The sequence below is a fragment of the Ranitomeya imitator genome, chromosome 5, assembly GCF_032444005.1.
Source record: "Ranitomeya imitator isolate aRanImi1 chromosome 5, aRanImi1.pri, whole genome shotgun sequence".
In the NCBI taxonomy this organism is placed as follows: domain Eukaryota; kingdom Metazoa; phylum Chordata; class Amphibia; order Anura; family Dendrobatidae; genus Ranitomeya; species Ranitomeya imitator.
Window position 1 is genome coordinate 391693077 of NC_091286.1, and position 14251 is coordinate 391707327.

Sequence of the window (14251 nt, forward strand, 5' to 3'; positions counted from 1 at the left end):
TTCCGACTGCAGCCTGGAAATCCGCAGCAGCTTGATAATGCTGCCAGCATAGAGAAGCCCAGCATTATGTTAATTCTGCCGATGAAGCACAATAACTGTAATGATAGCCGTATCAGTGTAATGCTCCTCGGCAGACAGATTCAATAGAATACAATGTAAAGCACATGTGACAGAGGTTTCTTTTCCCTGCCGCTCTGTGTTACGCTGCTCCCTTGACACTCTTCTATTTTTTGCAGGACCGTGCAGCTCGGTTTTTAAATATTCGACAAGTTAGCAAAGGCAGAAAGAGTTCAAAGACATCAGCAAAAGTCACAGATAAATCCCAGCCTGTGAATGTGGAATTATGCGAAAGCTTTTAATAGGAGATATCCTTCTTAGCTACACCAGTCATTACTGATGACACTGCTGTGAGAATCCATCCCGTCTCAAGGAGACATCAGTTCTTCGCTTCGATATGTAAAAAAAAGGGTCAATTTGTCCTGATCAAGAACTGGAAATGAACTATCCAGACACTTAATAAGGTCCCAAGGTCCTTGATGGCTATTCTTCAACATCTACCTTTTTTTTTGTGTAAAGGGCCATGAAACAAGTGATGACTTTAATTAGGATTCATTATGTGAGCCCCAGACTTGTGCTGAGATGACTGCCACAGTCCTATAGCAATGACAAGGAGAAGCAAGCAGGATGCCTAGAAACAGCTCTGGCTGCTGAGAGAGGAGCTTATGCCTCAGCTGCTTCTGCAGCTCTTCCAAGACTCACACTGCCTGGACTGAGCACATCTTATGGACTGCAAGTTGGCTGAAAGTTTAACTCTTGCAGATTGAGCAGTGATGTCATGTGAAGGAAGCTAGAGCAAGCTGCCTGCCATTCCCTCATCTCTGTGTCTAGTATGTGGGCTTTCCTCCTGTAGATGCTAGGGAGGTCTCTGTGCAGCTTCAGTCTCTTTCCCCTCTTTGTGCTCAGTGATGGTTGAGTCCAGCTCCTTCTGCTGCCTGCTCTGTACAGTGTAGTGTCTGCCTCGATCTCTGTCCTCCTCCTGGATCAGACCTGACTGGATTCACACTGCCTCAGTCGCTGTCCGTTCAGCACCAGTGATCCTCAGCTTCTCCCATCGCTTGGTCCTCACCAGGAAGGTGTCTCCTGCAGAGGCTCGCCTGGACCTTCATGATGACATGAGAGGCAACTTCAGGTGGCGTCATAACCTGGATCACTTCTCCATTTTCTGCCTATTTGATTGTATTTGGTGATCAATCTGGAGAACGGTGAAATATCATTGAGGAATCCGTGTGGATGTGTGGAGACTACAGAGACATGACTGCGCTGGGGACATTGAAGTATCTGCTGTTGGTGTGCATAGGATTCCTCACTGCAGCTAAGGGTAAGATTTATGCCTAGTACTTAGTTATGTCAGGGGCTTCTGCTATTGCTGATCAACCAGTGTGGCCACTGGATGGCTGAGGTGGAAGCCCCTTAAGTTAGACATAGTGAATTGAGGAGAGCTTTTAGCTGCAAGGAACAGACATAAGCCTGGATTCTGGCAATTCTAGAAGAGGTTAATATGGAAATATATTCACTGTGTGATAAATGGTGTGCTAAGATGCAAGCCCCCAAGCTCTACAAATGATGGATGCTTGGATGGTGTATTGATGGTCATTGCATTGTGTGATGAAGGATGTGGTTACACCAGAAGTGGTGACCATCAAGTCCTATATTAGTGGGTTACAGAGCTGACTTTTTAGCTGTATGCATTACACATGATCGTGTGAAGACCTCACAAATGATGGATAATTAGATGGTGTATTGATGATCATTGCACTGTGTGATGAAGGATGTGGTTACACCAGATAGATAAAGTGGTGACCATCAAGTCCTATATTCGTGGGTTACATAGCTGACTTTTTAGCTGTATGCATTACACATGAGCATGTGAAGACCTCACAAATGATGGATAATTAGATGGTGTATTGATGATCATTGCACTGTGTGATGAAGGATGTGGTTACACCAGAAGTGGTGACCATCAAGTCCTATATTAGTGGGCTACATAGGTGACTTTTTAGCTGTATGCATTACACATGAGCATGTGAAGACCTCACAAATGATGGATAATTAGATGGTGTATTGATGCTCATTGCACTGTGTGATGAAGGATGTGGTTACACCAGATAGATAAAGTGGTGACCATCAAGTCCTATATTAGTGGGCTACATAGGTGACTTTTTAGCTGTATGCATTACACATGAGCATGTGAAGACCTCACAAATGATGGATAATTAGATGGTGTATTGATGCTCATTGCACTGTGTGATGAAGGATGTGGTTACACCAGATAGATAAAGTGGTGACCATCAAGTCCTACATTAGTGGGCTACATAGCTGACTTTTTAGCTGTATGCATTACACATGAACATGTGAAGACCTCACAAATAATGGATAATTAGATGGTGTATTGATGACCATTGCATTGTATGATGAAGGATGTGGTTACACCAGATAGGTTGGGTGGTGACCCTCAAGTCCTACATTAGTGGGCTACAAGTAAGAAGCAGCAGACTTTTGGCTCAAACTGAAGTGAGTCTGGATCCTGGCAATGCTGCTTTACATGAATGGAAAATGCAATGGCTTATGATTGGGGTTATATAGGATAGCTGAAGTGATAGCCCTCAAATGGAAGTAGACTTTTAGATGTTTGGAATATACCTGGATCTGCACAATGGCAATGCTGATTTTTTTTTTTACAAAAGGGTTTCTTGGTGATCTATCTATACACAGTGTGATAAAGGACGTGATAACTCCAGGGCAGTGCACTAAACAGTAATATACTTAGGAGCCTAGAGAAAAATGGGATGTAGTCATATATCACTTACAGTGCCAGTGTCTGCATCCACCTTATAGGGAGATATATTGCACAGATCTTATGATGTTTTACTCAGTAATCAATCTCCACCAGATAATTTATTGTAACAAGTCGCCACCATTAATGACCTGCTGTATGGTATTGTGTGGAAATAGAATATTGACTATATTCCAAAACACAGTACAATATGGATATCTTATCTTACTTACATTTATGTCCATGTTTCTTTGCTTTTCATTAGTCAAAAGTAGGTTTAACTTTTGGACATTTTTGCTCCTTACACTAATTAGGCTTCTATTTTTATGCAAATTTTACACTTTGTTATATACCTTGTGCCATGGAGTAAGTTACAAAGGTGTAATGCTATTAATAAACTAACTGGGGTCTAGTCCTATATAAGTGTGTCTAAACCAATGGGAAAAGTGTTGGCTATTCAGTTGTATTATTCTTTACATGGCATTGCCATAGGGATTTATTAAATCGCCAGTTTATGGTAATAATACTAAAGGGGAGCTCATAGTCAAAGGTTTCTTTGGAAAATTAAGTATCACAAGCCCCTCTGTTAGTAGGCAGCCTTGCTAAAAGGCATATGTACAGATTGGGAAAATATGAGTTTTCTTCTCAAGTGCATACACATGGTAATATATCACTTCTGGCTATGAGGTGTGATGCCCTCCCAGGATCTTATAGTTGTGTGTACAATATACTTATATGGAGTATTGCATTGACCTTTATTTGTAGACCAAGTCTAAACATCAGCCTCTTGTTAGTGCACAACCTTGGTCTTCAAGGATTTTTGTTTTATATTACTAATGTTATTCTTTACATGAACAACACTTTTTATTAACGCAAATCTGCATTCCTTAGTTTTCAGTTGCATTAATGAAAGTCTAGAGTACTGTGTGGTTATCCAGAACATGACTATGTCTTTTGTCCATGATGTCCTTCCTGACCAAATAATGTAACTCATTCAAATGTGTATACATAAAAGTTGATGTGTAGGCTGTGTATTACAATATATTACAATATATAATATAGATGGACTCATTATTACCACTTGTTTACATGGTTTACGCTGAAGGCGACCTTGCAATCTGATCTGGTAATGAAGAAGCAGGAGGAAGTGTGTGATGTTCTCTGGGCGAGCTCTGAATACATCTCCAGACTGAGCAATTCGTGTGTTGCCTGTAGATGCAAAAGGCAAGCTGTGTGTGTGAGAAGCTGTGTGTGGGCTTTTCTTCTCAAATGTTCCTTCTTTTCCACTCACTCGCTCTCTCATTCCCCCTACAGTAATTTATCAGTTCAGTTCCGACTTTACTTTGTGCGTTTGAAGGTGGATATCTTAGATTTTAAGGTTAAAACGTCAGTTTATCTACATTTCTTTCTCATTCCTCTACAATTAAAGGATTTGTCTATTGTAATGTTGACGTGAAGTAGACAGGCGTGCAAGTTTGAGTATATGGCGAGGGTCACACCACCGTATTTTCTCTCATTTGAACGAATCGGGCCAATTATGTTAATCACATTCTGATCCAACTCTCGTCAGAGTTTGATCAGAGAGTGATGTGAAGACAGCTTGATCCTATTTTCTCAGAAGAGGAGAAGATAGAAGAAAAAATATCTCCATTGTCACAATTTTCTCAGTCCATGAAAATTGGATTGCACTCAGATGTCATCCGAGTGTGGTCCGATATTTTTCACGGACTCATTGATGTACATGACCGAGTGTGATCCAAATATGGGATGCAAATTGTGCATGCTGCAATTTTTTTCTTGGTCTGAGGAAAAAATTGGACATGTGCACGGACCCCTCAAATAACATTGGTCCGAGTGCCATTCAAGGTTTTACCAGCTCACACTATGACTGAAAATACCTACCGGATCACACTATGACTGAAAATACTTACCAGATCACACTATGACTGAAAATACTTACAAGATCACACTACAACTGAAAATACCTACCGGATCACACTATGACTGAAAATACCTACCAGATCACACTATGACTGAAAATACCTACCGGATCACACTATGACTGAAAATACTTACCAGATCACACTACAACTGAAAATACCTACCGGATCACACTATGACTGAAAATACTTACCAGATCACACTACAACTAAAAATACCTACCGGATCACACTATGACTGAAAATACCTACAGGATCACACTACGACTGAAAATACCTACCGGATCACACTATGACTGAAAATATCTACCGGATCACACTACGACAGAAAATACCTACTGGATCACACTATGACTGAAAATACCTACCGGATCACACTACGACTGAAAATACCTACTGGATCACACTATGACTGAAAATACTTACTGGATCACACTATGACTGAAAATACCTACCGGATCACACTGTGACTGAAAATACTTACCAGATCACACTACGACTGAAAATACCTACCGGATCACACTATGACTGAAAATACCTAGAGGATCACACTACGACTGAAAATACCTACCTTATCACACTACGACTGAAAATACCTACCGGACCACACTGTGACTGAAAATACCTACTGGATGACACTACGACTGAAAATACCTACTGGATGACACTACGACTGAAAATACCTACCTTATCACACTACGACTGAAAATACCTACTGGATGACACTACGACTGAAAATACCTACTGGATGACACTACGACTGAAAATACCTACCAGATCACACTACGACTGAAAATACATACCGGATCACACTATGACTGAAAATACCTACCGGATCACACTACGACTGAAAATACCTACCGGATCACACTATGACTGAAAATACCTACCGGATCACACTATGACTGAAAATACCTACAGGATCACACTACGACTGAAAATACCTACCTTATCACACTACGACTGAAAATACCTACCGGACCACACTGTGACTGAAAATACCTACTGGATGACACTACGACTGAAAATACCTACTGGATGACACTACGACTGAAAATACCTACTGGATGACACTACGACTGAAAATACCTACTGGATGACACTACGACTGAAAATACCATCTTCTACATGAGCCCTAAAGCATGATTTATAGAACATTCATTTGTAAATGTTGTAAAACAATGTCTTCCAGTAAGCATAGACCTGATCTGTAGTAGCACAAGAAGTTGGAGAACATTATTAGAGAGCATAGTGGTCACATGGGCCATTAAATATGAACTCTGTAATGAATCCATTCCATAAATCTGTGAGATCTATACACAAGTATGACTATTATGGTTTTCTATGCTATATTGTAATCTTTTGGGATTTCAGTCCATTTCACTCAACAGTGGTCTATGACAGTTAAAGAAGAACATACTAAGCACAAGACGTATAACCCAATGATTTTCCTAGGAGTATAAAGTTCTTGGATGTATATAATATGCTTTGTAGAGTGAAAAATTCAGGCTCTGCTGTTTATTCAACCAAAACATAACTGGTCGGAAATCTATTTCATTTAGGCTTTTCTCTGTTTCATTTGATAAGAAAGTCTTAGAAGTGAAATGGTCAATGGTGAAGTCTCAGGTGTGTTGCACTGGCTGACCTGATTTTCGTAGTATGCCTCCTAGCTTCATGCTCAGGGTGAAGGCTTTGGTAAATCTGAGCACCTGCAGCAGATCTGATGCTGGAACGTTTTGAGCACTAGCTTGCAGGTTTTAGCATAAATCCATACATACTTTAATAAACCCAGACATGATGGATTTGAAACTTGGCATTTACACACATTTTGAATTCATAAGCTGTGGTGTGTATGGAATTTTGAAGTCTTCATATTTCACTGTCACTGTTCTCTGCATAAGCAAAAGGAATCTACTGTACTGTACATTGTGCACTACTTTGTAGGAACTATACGTCTATATACGTATATATATATATACGTATATATATATATATATATACGTCCGACTACTGCATAGCACATGCATGACTCAATAATGTATGGATTTATGAGACTACGCAGTTACCCCTTGACCTCACCATATGTATTGTAACGCTTCATCTGCCATTTTTACTATCCATGCTTACAAGAACGAGATCTTACTCATGGTAAATGCCAGCTGCACATCTGAAGTTATCATGCATGAATCTAACACTATGAAGAAAGAAGGTATCAGAGACACTGCTTATGCTAAATAGAGGCTAACTGAGGTATAGAGGCAGAGATTCATTGAACATGCATTTTTCATTATGAATATCTGCTCATGTTGTTAACACATCTGTCAGAATACTGGAATGATATAGTTAACAGCAAGAATATCGAATATCTTCACTGCTATATCTTTAAAACTGGTGGGCTGCGTCAATCAGAAGGGTGTTTAGCAGACTATCTTTGGTTGCCAGGCAACACTAATGTTTGATCATTTTTCATTGTTCAACTTCGTCATACAAATGTATTTTTCTTTCTCTGATAGATGCCATAAAGAGCATTTGCACCCCAAATGCAGTTTTTAAACAGATGCAAAAAGTGTACATGTAAAAAGTAAATGATTCAGAGGGTATTTCTTTACAACAATATCCCATATAATTTTTCACCATTCCTAAACTGAGGATGCTATGAACACTGGGCGGTGAAGTGCAGAAATGAGTGATGCGTGGTGTGAGACTCCACATATTACCATTCCACTTTGTAAATAGGCTATACCAAACAGTGTACAAGCTGATAAACATAACAGTAAGGATAAGGTATATTTCCACCATAAAAAAAAATATTTTCAGTTTACATAAAAATTAAAAGGGGCAAAGATTGTAAGTTGGTGATCCCTAAAGATCTCACCACTGGGACCTCCATTGATCGTTCGTGATGAAGGATATTGAATATTGTGGCGTTTGAGCATTTTCTCTCTTTTGCATAGATCCTGATTTAATTCCTCTCCTATAGAATAATAAGAACAATAACGGTAGTTGCATTTCTTCAGGCTTCATAACTGAAATGTCTCAGCATTCCTTGTTGCCTCAGTGTCTGTATACAGCTAACAGCAACCCTCCAACCCATCTAAAAGTTGACTTCAGATAAGTATTGTATATGCCTCATATCTGGTGTCCTGCTTTTGATCTCCACTTCTGCCTTTCTCGAGTGATAAGGCAGCCTCCTTTGAGACCAGAATATTCACTGCAGTCTCACTGTGAGATAGTGAGAAGCTCTGAAGCACAGGTCTATTTTATAAGGACATGCTGTCAGTGGTTACCTGGCAGCTCTAAAATGACTGCCATGAGCGCGTTTACCACAAGCCACCTCACTTACCACATCCCAGGGGTTGCCCTGGGCTTCACCCTTTAATCTCTGTACAAGGATCTGGGCTTAAACAGTGGCCCTTGGGATGGAGCCACGGAATATGCTTTTGATCAGTGGATCAGACTGGCATGAGTAGTTAGGTAGCCGGGCAGCATAAAGAGGGCAGGAAAAGTACAATTTAGAATATGAAAGAATAGAAACACAAGCCGAGGTCAAAACAAGGAATAACGTTTCAACAAGGCACAAATAGAAATGACTGAATCATAGAAGTACAAGACTAATCTGGCAGGTTCCAGCAGTAAGCAGGAAGCTTAAGTAGGGCGTGCTGCTCGTCAGTTGGCTGGGAACAGCTGAGAACTCAAGCTGGCAAGCTGGGCAACACATACCCCCACACTATCATACTGGACAGCACTTCAGGTCCCAGTAACCCTAATCTAAATGGATGGACGGAGCCTGCACCATCCAGAACTTCTGGTTCTATCATCTCTCTTACCACCAGTTCAGAATGGATATGGCAGCTCCTGGCGTCAGAAGAAGATATGGCAGAAAGCGGTCCTTGTGCAGATTGACACATTGGCATTGCTCACACCATTCTTAATGACTTCAGTGATTCTTTCATTCCTGCTGCCTGTAACAGTGAGAGGTGGCAGTGGAAGTAAAGAGAAGGATGAGTCTGCAATGGTTAATTTTGTCCTCGAAGTGTCTCAGTACTTGGAAATGGCAGTTGCAGGGACAAGCAGGGTAGGTATGGTGTCCAAGCATTGGTCACCTTTGGCTAAGTTTTTACCTATTCTGGAGTGTTGAAAAAATATCATTTAGGCAAGGAACTGAAAAGTAATCTGTATTATATAGGGAAAATAAATTGTCTCCAGCTCATCTAAACTTATTGGGGTATGTTCAACCACAAATTTGCGAACTGTTCCCTTTAACAATTAGAAGAACTTTGTCTGCAACTCTGAAATATAATACAGCATTTTACCTCAAGAACCCAGCAAAATGAGTAACTCAAAGCATCTACCAATATACGGAAATGTTTCTATACAGTAGTTTGCCATATATGTATAAATTGCTAAATGGTCTATAATGGTGGACATACACAATAGGAACTGAATTATAGACTTTAATGCAGTAGTAAGCAATTATCTTGATGTTTTGAATACCCATTTAGCAGTCGGTTCCTTTTGAACAGCAGACCAATAATATGCAAAGTGGTCACTAGTGCTTATGTTAGTGCTTCTTTCTTGATATAATGGGTAAACGGGCTGAATGCAAAGCTTTTACTGGTAAGATGCTGTAGAATGTTCGAGCTGTACAGAGTATTCATAAAGCTGATCGGGAAGCAGATGAGCTATAGTCACAGAGCAGATAATCTGAAAGAAGGACCAAGTCAGATCTCAGCTACTCAACAAGTAGCACAGCACAAGGTATTGAAACATAGGGAAAGGGAAAGCAATGGAAATGGAATTAAGTAATAATTATAATAAACTGGCCATTATTGCAGGTGTATATGGCTAGCACAGTAAATATCATGCAGTTTGTGTTAATGGATCAATATTTACAGCATTTGCTTTCATCTTCTGTAAATCATTGAACACACATTGGCCTATTTGGAGTTCTGGGAACTATATACATATTCAGCCCACTACATATTAGAATGAACATCATTAGCTTCTAGTGTCTTAATGGTGTAATATACAAAGTCAAAAATGCAGCATCAACTTGGTACTAGAGATGAGTTCAAATTTTCCTATTTGTCCATTTTTTCCTGGGAAATTCAATTTGCGGAGAAGTTAGTCTCTACAAATTTAATGTCCCGTATTATGCTGTAGGGTCTTCCCAGACCCCAGAGCATAGTAAATATAATTTGCAAAAAAATATAAAAAAAATTATTAAACTCACTATACTCACTTCTCTGGCCCCTCCAGTACTCACTGCCATCTGTCCGGTCCTTGCAACAATCCTTTGATCCACCGCATTCATTTTTGAATCTTCGATTCTCTTGCACTGTGCCTGACTTTCAGATGTCATGGTGCCGCAGGAGGACTGTGAGCAAGTGCGCAGGGGTCAACGGTGTCATGAAAACCCATCACGATTGGCAGGAGATCATGAGATGGAGCGAGGAGGGTGGGGGGGGGGTCAGTAGCAAAGATGAGCGGTGAGTAGCGAAGGTGAGGTGAGTATAATTTTTTTTTAAAATAAACTTTTGGTGGCCCATTATGGTTCAGAAAAATGTCTGTCCGTCACCACCATTTTGCTGAATCCATAAGGAAGTGATTTACAAGAAAAGCTACATTTTATTCTAAAATCAAAATCAGCTTCACATCTCTACATGGTTTACCTGCTTAGCTAATTAAGAGGCGGTCTCCTGGCATGTACCCATCTGAATATTATAGAAAAAAAGGTTCTCACTACCCCCTAAAACAGGATAAACCCATTAGGCGGTATTTACGTGTGTGGTGCACAATGTATAAGAGAGTTCAAATGTAACATATCTAAAAGTAGATTGGCAATCACCACACACTGTGATAAAACAGCATTTTATGTTATTTGCATTGTTGAAAGGTATACAAAAAGAACATCATACAGCGGGTCCGTAGCCCATGGCTGTTTCATGCACAGAATGCGTTCTCAAGGTCCTTCTCTGCGTGGTTCATTGCTATGCCACTTTTTTTGCTAAATGTGTATTCTGAGGCACTGTGTATACAGTATTATTTCTATTTGTTCTATTTAGAAAAAAACAACAACTGATACCTGGTATTATAATTCTCTGCATTGCTTGGTCAAACCATAACAGAGGGGGCCCATTGATTTTTTTGGTAGAAAAAGTTCTGCAAGTAGGATTACTGTGGATTGATACACCAACAATAATTATCCTCTACATGTGGCCATAAAGCAAAAAATAAATAAATGATCCAAAAAGAGACTTTACACAGGGCCAAAGTATCATTAAAAGATATAAATTTTATTTACTGAAGATATAAAATAAATAAGACATGAGAAAACCATTGGTATAGACACAAGGTTGGTAAACCTGGATACAGTTTAAAATAAGTATATGCTCCTCATACCTAAAGTTGGTATGGACATACTTTATACAAAAAATAATATCGGCATTCAATGTTGTCCAACATGATGGGGCAAAAATTCACTCTCATTAATTTAACAGAGATCTTCAAGTATCTCAATCGTATATTTGTAAGAGAGTACCCTGTCTTAATAATCAAAAGAATGTGTGCAGGGGTGTCCAGTAGATCCACAGCCACACATTGGGTCATATTATTAAGGTAAAGTTGCCACAGTTACGTACATCAAATATTTAGAATTATTATAATGATACCCATAGTTTTTTTACGGTAGCTCTGCCAGAGATCCCAAGATCACATGTCCTTCTAGTGGAGCCAATGTAGGGGAGAGCAGAAAATCATCAAATACATATGTAAGTACTTGAATAGTTGTTCCGGGACCCACCACATTCAACATTCGTTTCACACTGAAATTAAATTTAAGTTATATTGACTGTCTTTTATTATTTTTTTATATCTTCACTAAAGAAAATTTAAATCTTTTAATGATACTTTAGCCCTGTGTAAAGTCTGTTTTTGGAGTATTGCTACTATGAATTCATCCACACACCCATGTAGTCACCTCTCCAACTAGACTCTTGTCAGATGTAGCTTCACTTCCCAGGCAAAATAGGTTCAAGAGACTTCTGTTTTATTAATAGATGGACATCCCACCTATGGAATATGTATGACATATCCTGTGGTATGCTATAATTTCCTAAAGTAACCACATTTATATAATCTGTGAGCACTATATTGTACGAGCCCAAAACCTGATTACAGTGATCTGTCACTTAAGGTACCGTCACATTAAGCGACGCTGCAGCGATATAGGCAACGATGCCGATCGCTGCAGCGTCGCTGTTTCATCGCTGTGTGGTCGCTGGAGAGCTGTCACACAGACAGCTCTCCAGCGACCAACGATGCCGAAGTCCCCTGGTAACCAGGGTAAACATCGGGTTACTAAGCGCAGGGCCGCGCTTAGTAACCCGATGTTTACCCTGGTTACCATTGTAAATGTAAAAAAAATAAAAACACTACATACTTACATTCCGGTGTCTGTCCCCTGGCCTCAACTTCCCTGCACTGTCTCAGCGCCAGCCGGCCGGCCATAAAGCAGAGCGGTGACATCACCACTGTGCTTTACGGCTGGCCGGCGCTCACAGTCAGTGCGGGAAGCTGACGGCGAGGGGACAGACACCGGAATGTAAGTATGTAGTGTTTGGTTTTTTTTACATTTACAATGGTAAACAGGGTAAACATCGGTTTACTAAGCGCGGCCCTGCGCTTAGTAACCCGATGTTTACCCTGGTTACCAGTGAAGACATTGCTGAATCGGCATCACACACGCCGATTCAGCAATGTCTGCGGGAGATCCAGCGACGAAATAAAGTTCTGGCCTTTCTGCTCCGACCAACGATGTCACAACAGGATCCAGATCGCTGCTGCGTGTCAAACACAACGATATCGCTATCCAGGACGCTGCAACGTCACGGATCGCTAGCGATATCGTTGTTAAGTCGCTCAGTGTGAAGGTACCTTTACTAGTCTGTGCTTTGCTGTTTCAATACAATCAGTGTTTTAACAGCAGGAGATTATCACTAGAGGACAAATGACCTTGTGACTCCTAGTCCAACTAATCCCCTAGCACTGATAATCTATATCACTATACAATGTACCCAGAATACTGTGGAGTGGATAGGATTAAACACAGCTCAACAATCAAGCTCTTTTAGATCTGCAGCTGAGAAAATTGTGACTCTATCATACCCATTAAGCTGATACATCACTGGATTCAGGGTCTCTGTCCCACTCCCTACCTCATGCTGCTTTCAGATTACACAGTAAAAACCTGCTGACAAAAAGCATTTAAAGAACAACCATTGTTTTAATTTTTCTTTTTTATATAAATCATTCTTGAGCATATAAGAAACTTTCTGATACATCTTAATAGAAAAATCTGCTCCTTTTTCCACCTGGACTGATCATTATTCTCAAAATTCATGTGTACTTCCTGGTTTCAGTTGCTTCAGGTTTACCCATTACTGAAATAGATGACAGTTGGTGTTCATAAAGTTATGCGCTGAACAGCAACAGTCATTTCAGGAGAACTTGCAGTAGAATGTCTGACTCTAGTTCCTGCCCATCCTTGGAATTTTTGAAAGCACCAACTTTCATCTCCTACCTGTAATTTCAGTAATAGAACCTGTCTTCACTGAACACAAATTTTACAGGTTTTACCTGTAAATTGAGAGTGATAGATCAATCCAGAAGGTAAAAGAAGCATATATCTCTAAGATATACACTGCTTAAAAAATAAAGGGAACACTTAAACAACAAAATGTAACTCCAAATCAGTCACACTTCTGAGAAATCAACCTGTCTAGTTATGAAGCAACGCTGATTGTGAGTCATTTTTTCCTTCTGTTGTGCAAATCAAACAGACAACAGGTAGAACTGATAGGCAATTAGCAAGACAACCCCTATAAAGGTGTGATTCTGGAGGTGGAGACCACAGACCATTTATCTGTTCTTTTCCTTTTTGGCTGTTGTTTTAGTCACTTTTGTATTTTGTCATTGCATTCACCCATAGAGGTACAGTAGCATGATGCAATGTCTGTAATCTATAGAAGTTGCTCAGGTAGTGCAGCTCATCCAGGATGGCACATCAATGCAAGCTGTGGGAAGAAGGGTAGCTGTGTCTGTTAGCACAGTGTCCAGAGCATGGAGCAGATACAATGCCGGGAGACAGGTCAGTACACCAGGAGACGTGGAGGGGGCTATAGGATGGAAACAACCCAGCAGCAAGATCACTGCCTCCTTTATGAAAGGATGAACATCAGGAGCAGTTCCAGAGCCCTGCACAATGACCTCTAGCAGGCCAGTAACATCCATGTGTCTGCTCAAACTGTCAGAAACAAATTCCATGAGGGTGGTATGAGGGCCTGATGGCCACAATTAGATGTTTTGCTCACAGCTCAATACCATGCAGTGTGATTGTCATTTGCCAGAGAACACCAAGATTGGCAGATTCAACATTGATGTCCTGTGTTCTTCACAGATGACAGCAGGTTCATGCTAA

The 14251-nt window shown here is 40.3% G+C and overlaps 1 protein-coding gene across 1 annotated transcript in view; it reads left to right on the top strand.

Moving 5' to 3' along the window:
* The first annotated feature begins 656 nt into the window (after positions 1-656).
* CSMD1 (CUB and Sushi multiple domains 1) overlaps positions 657-14251 on the top strand; it is a 3308788-nt gene continuing 3295193 nt past the window's right edge. Inside the window, exon 1 of the mRNA XM_069726899.1 lies at positions 657-1378. Coding sequence (XP_069583000.1) covers positions 1291-1378 — 88 coding nt within the window. The 5' untranslated portion in view covers positions 657-1290. The remainder of the gene's footprint in view (positions 1379-14251) is intronic.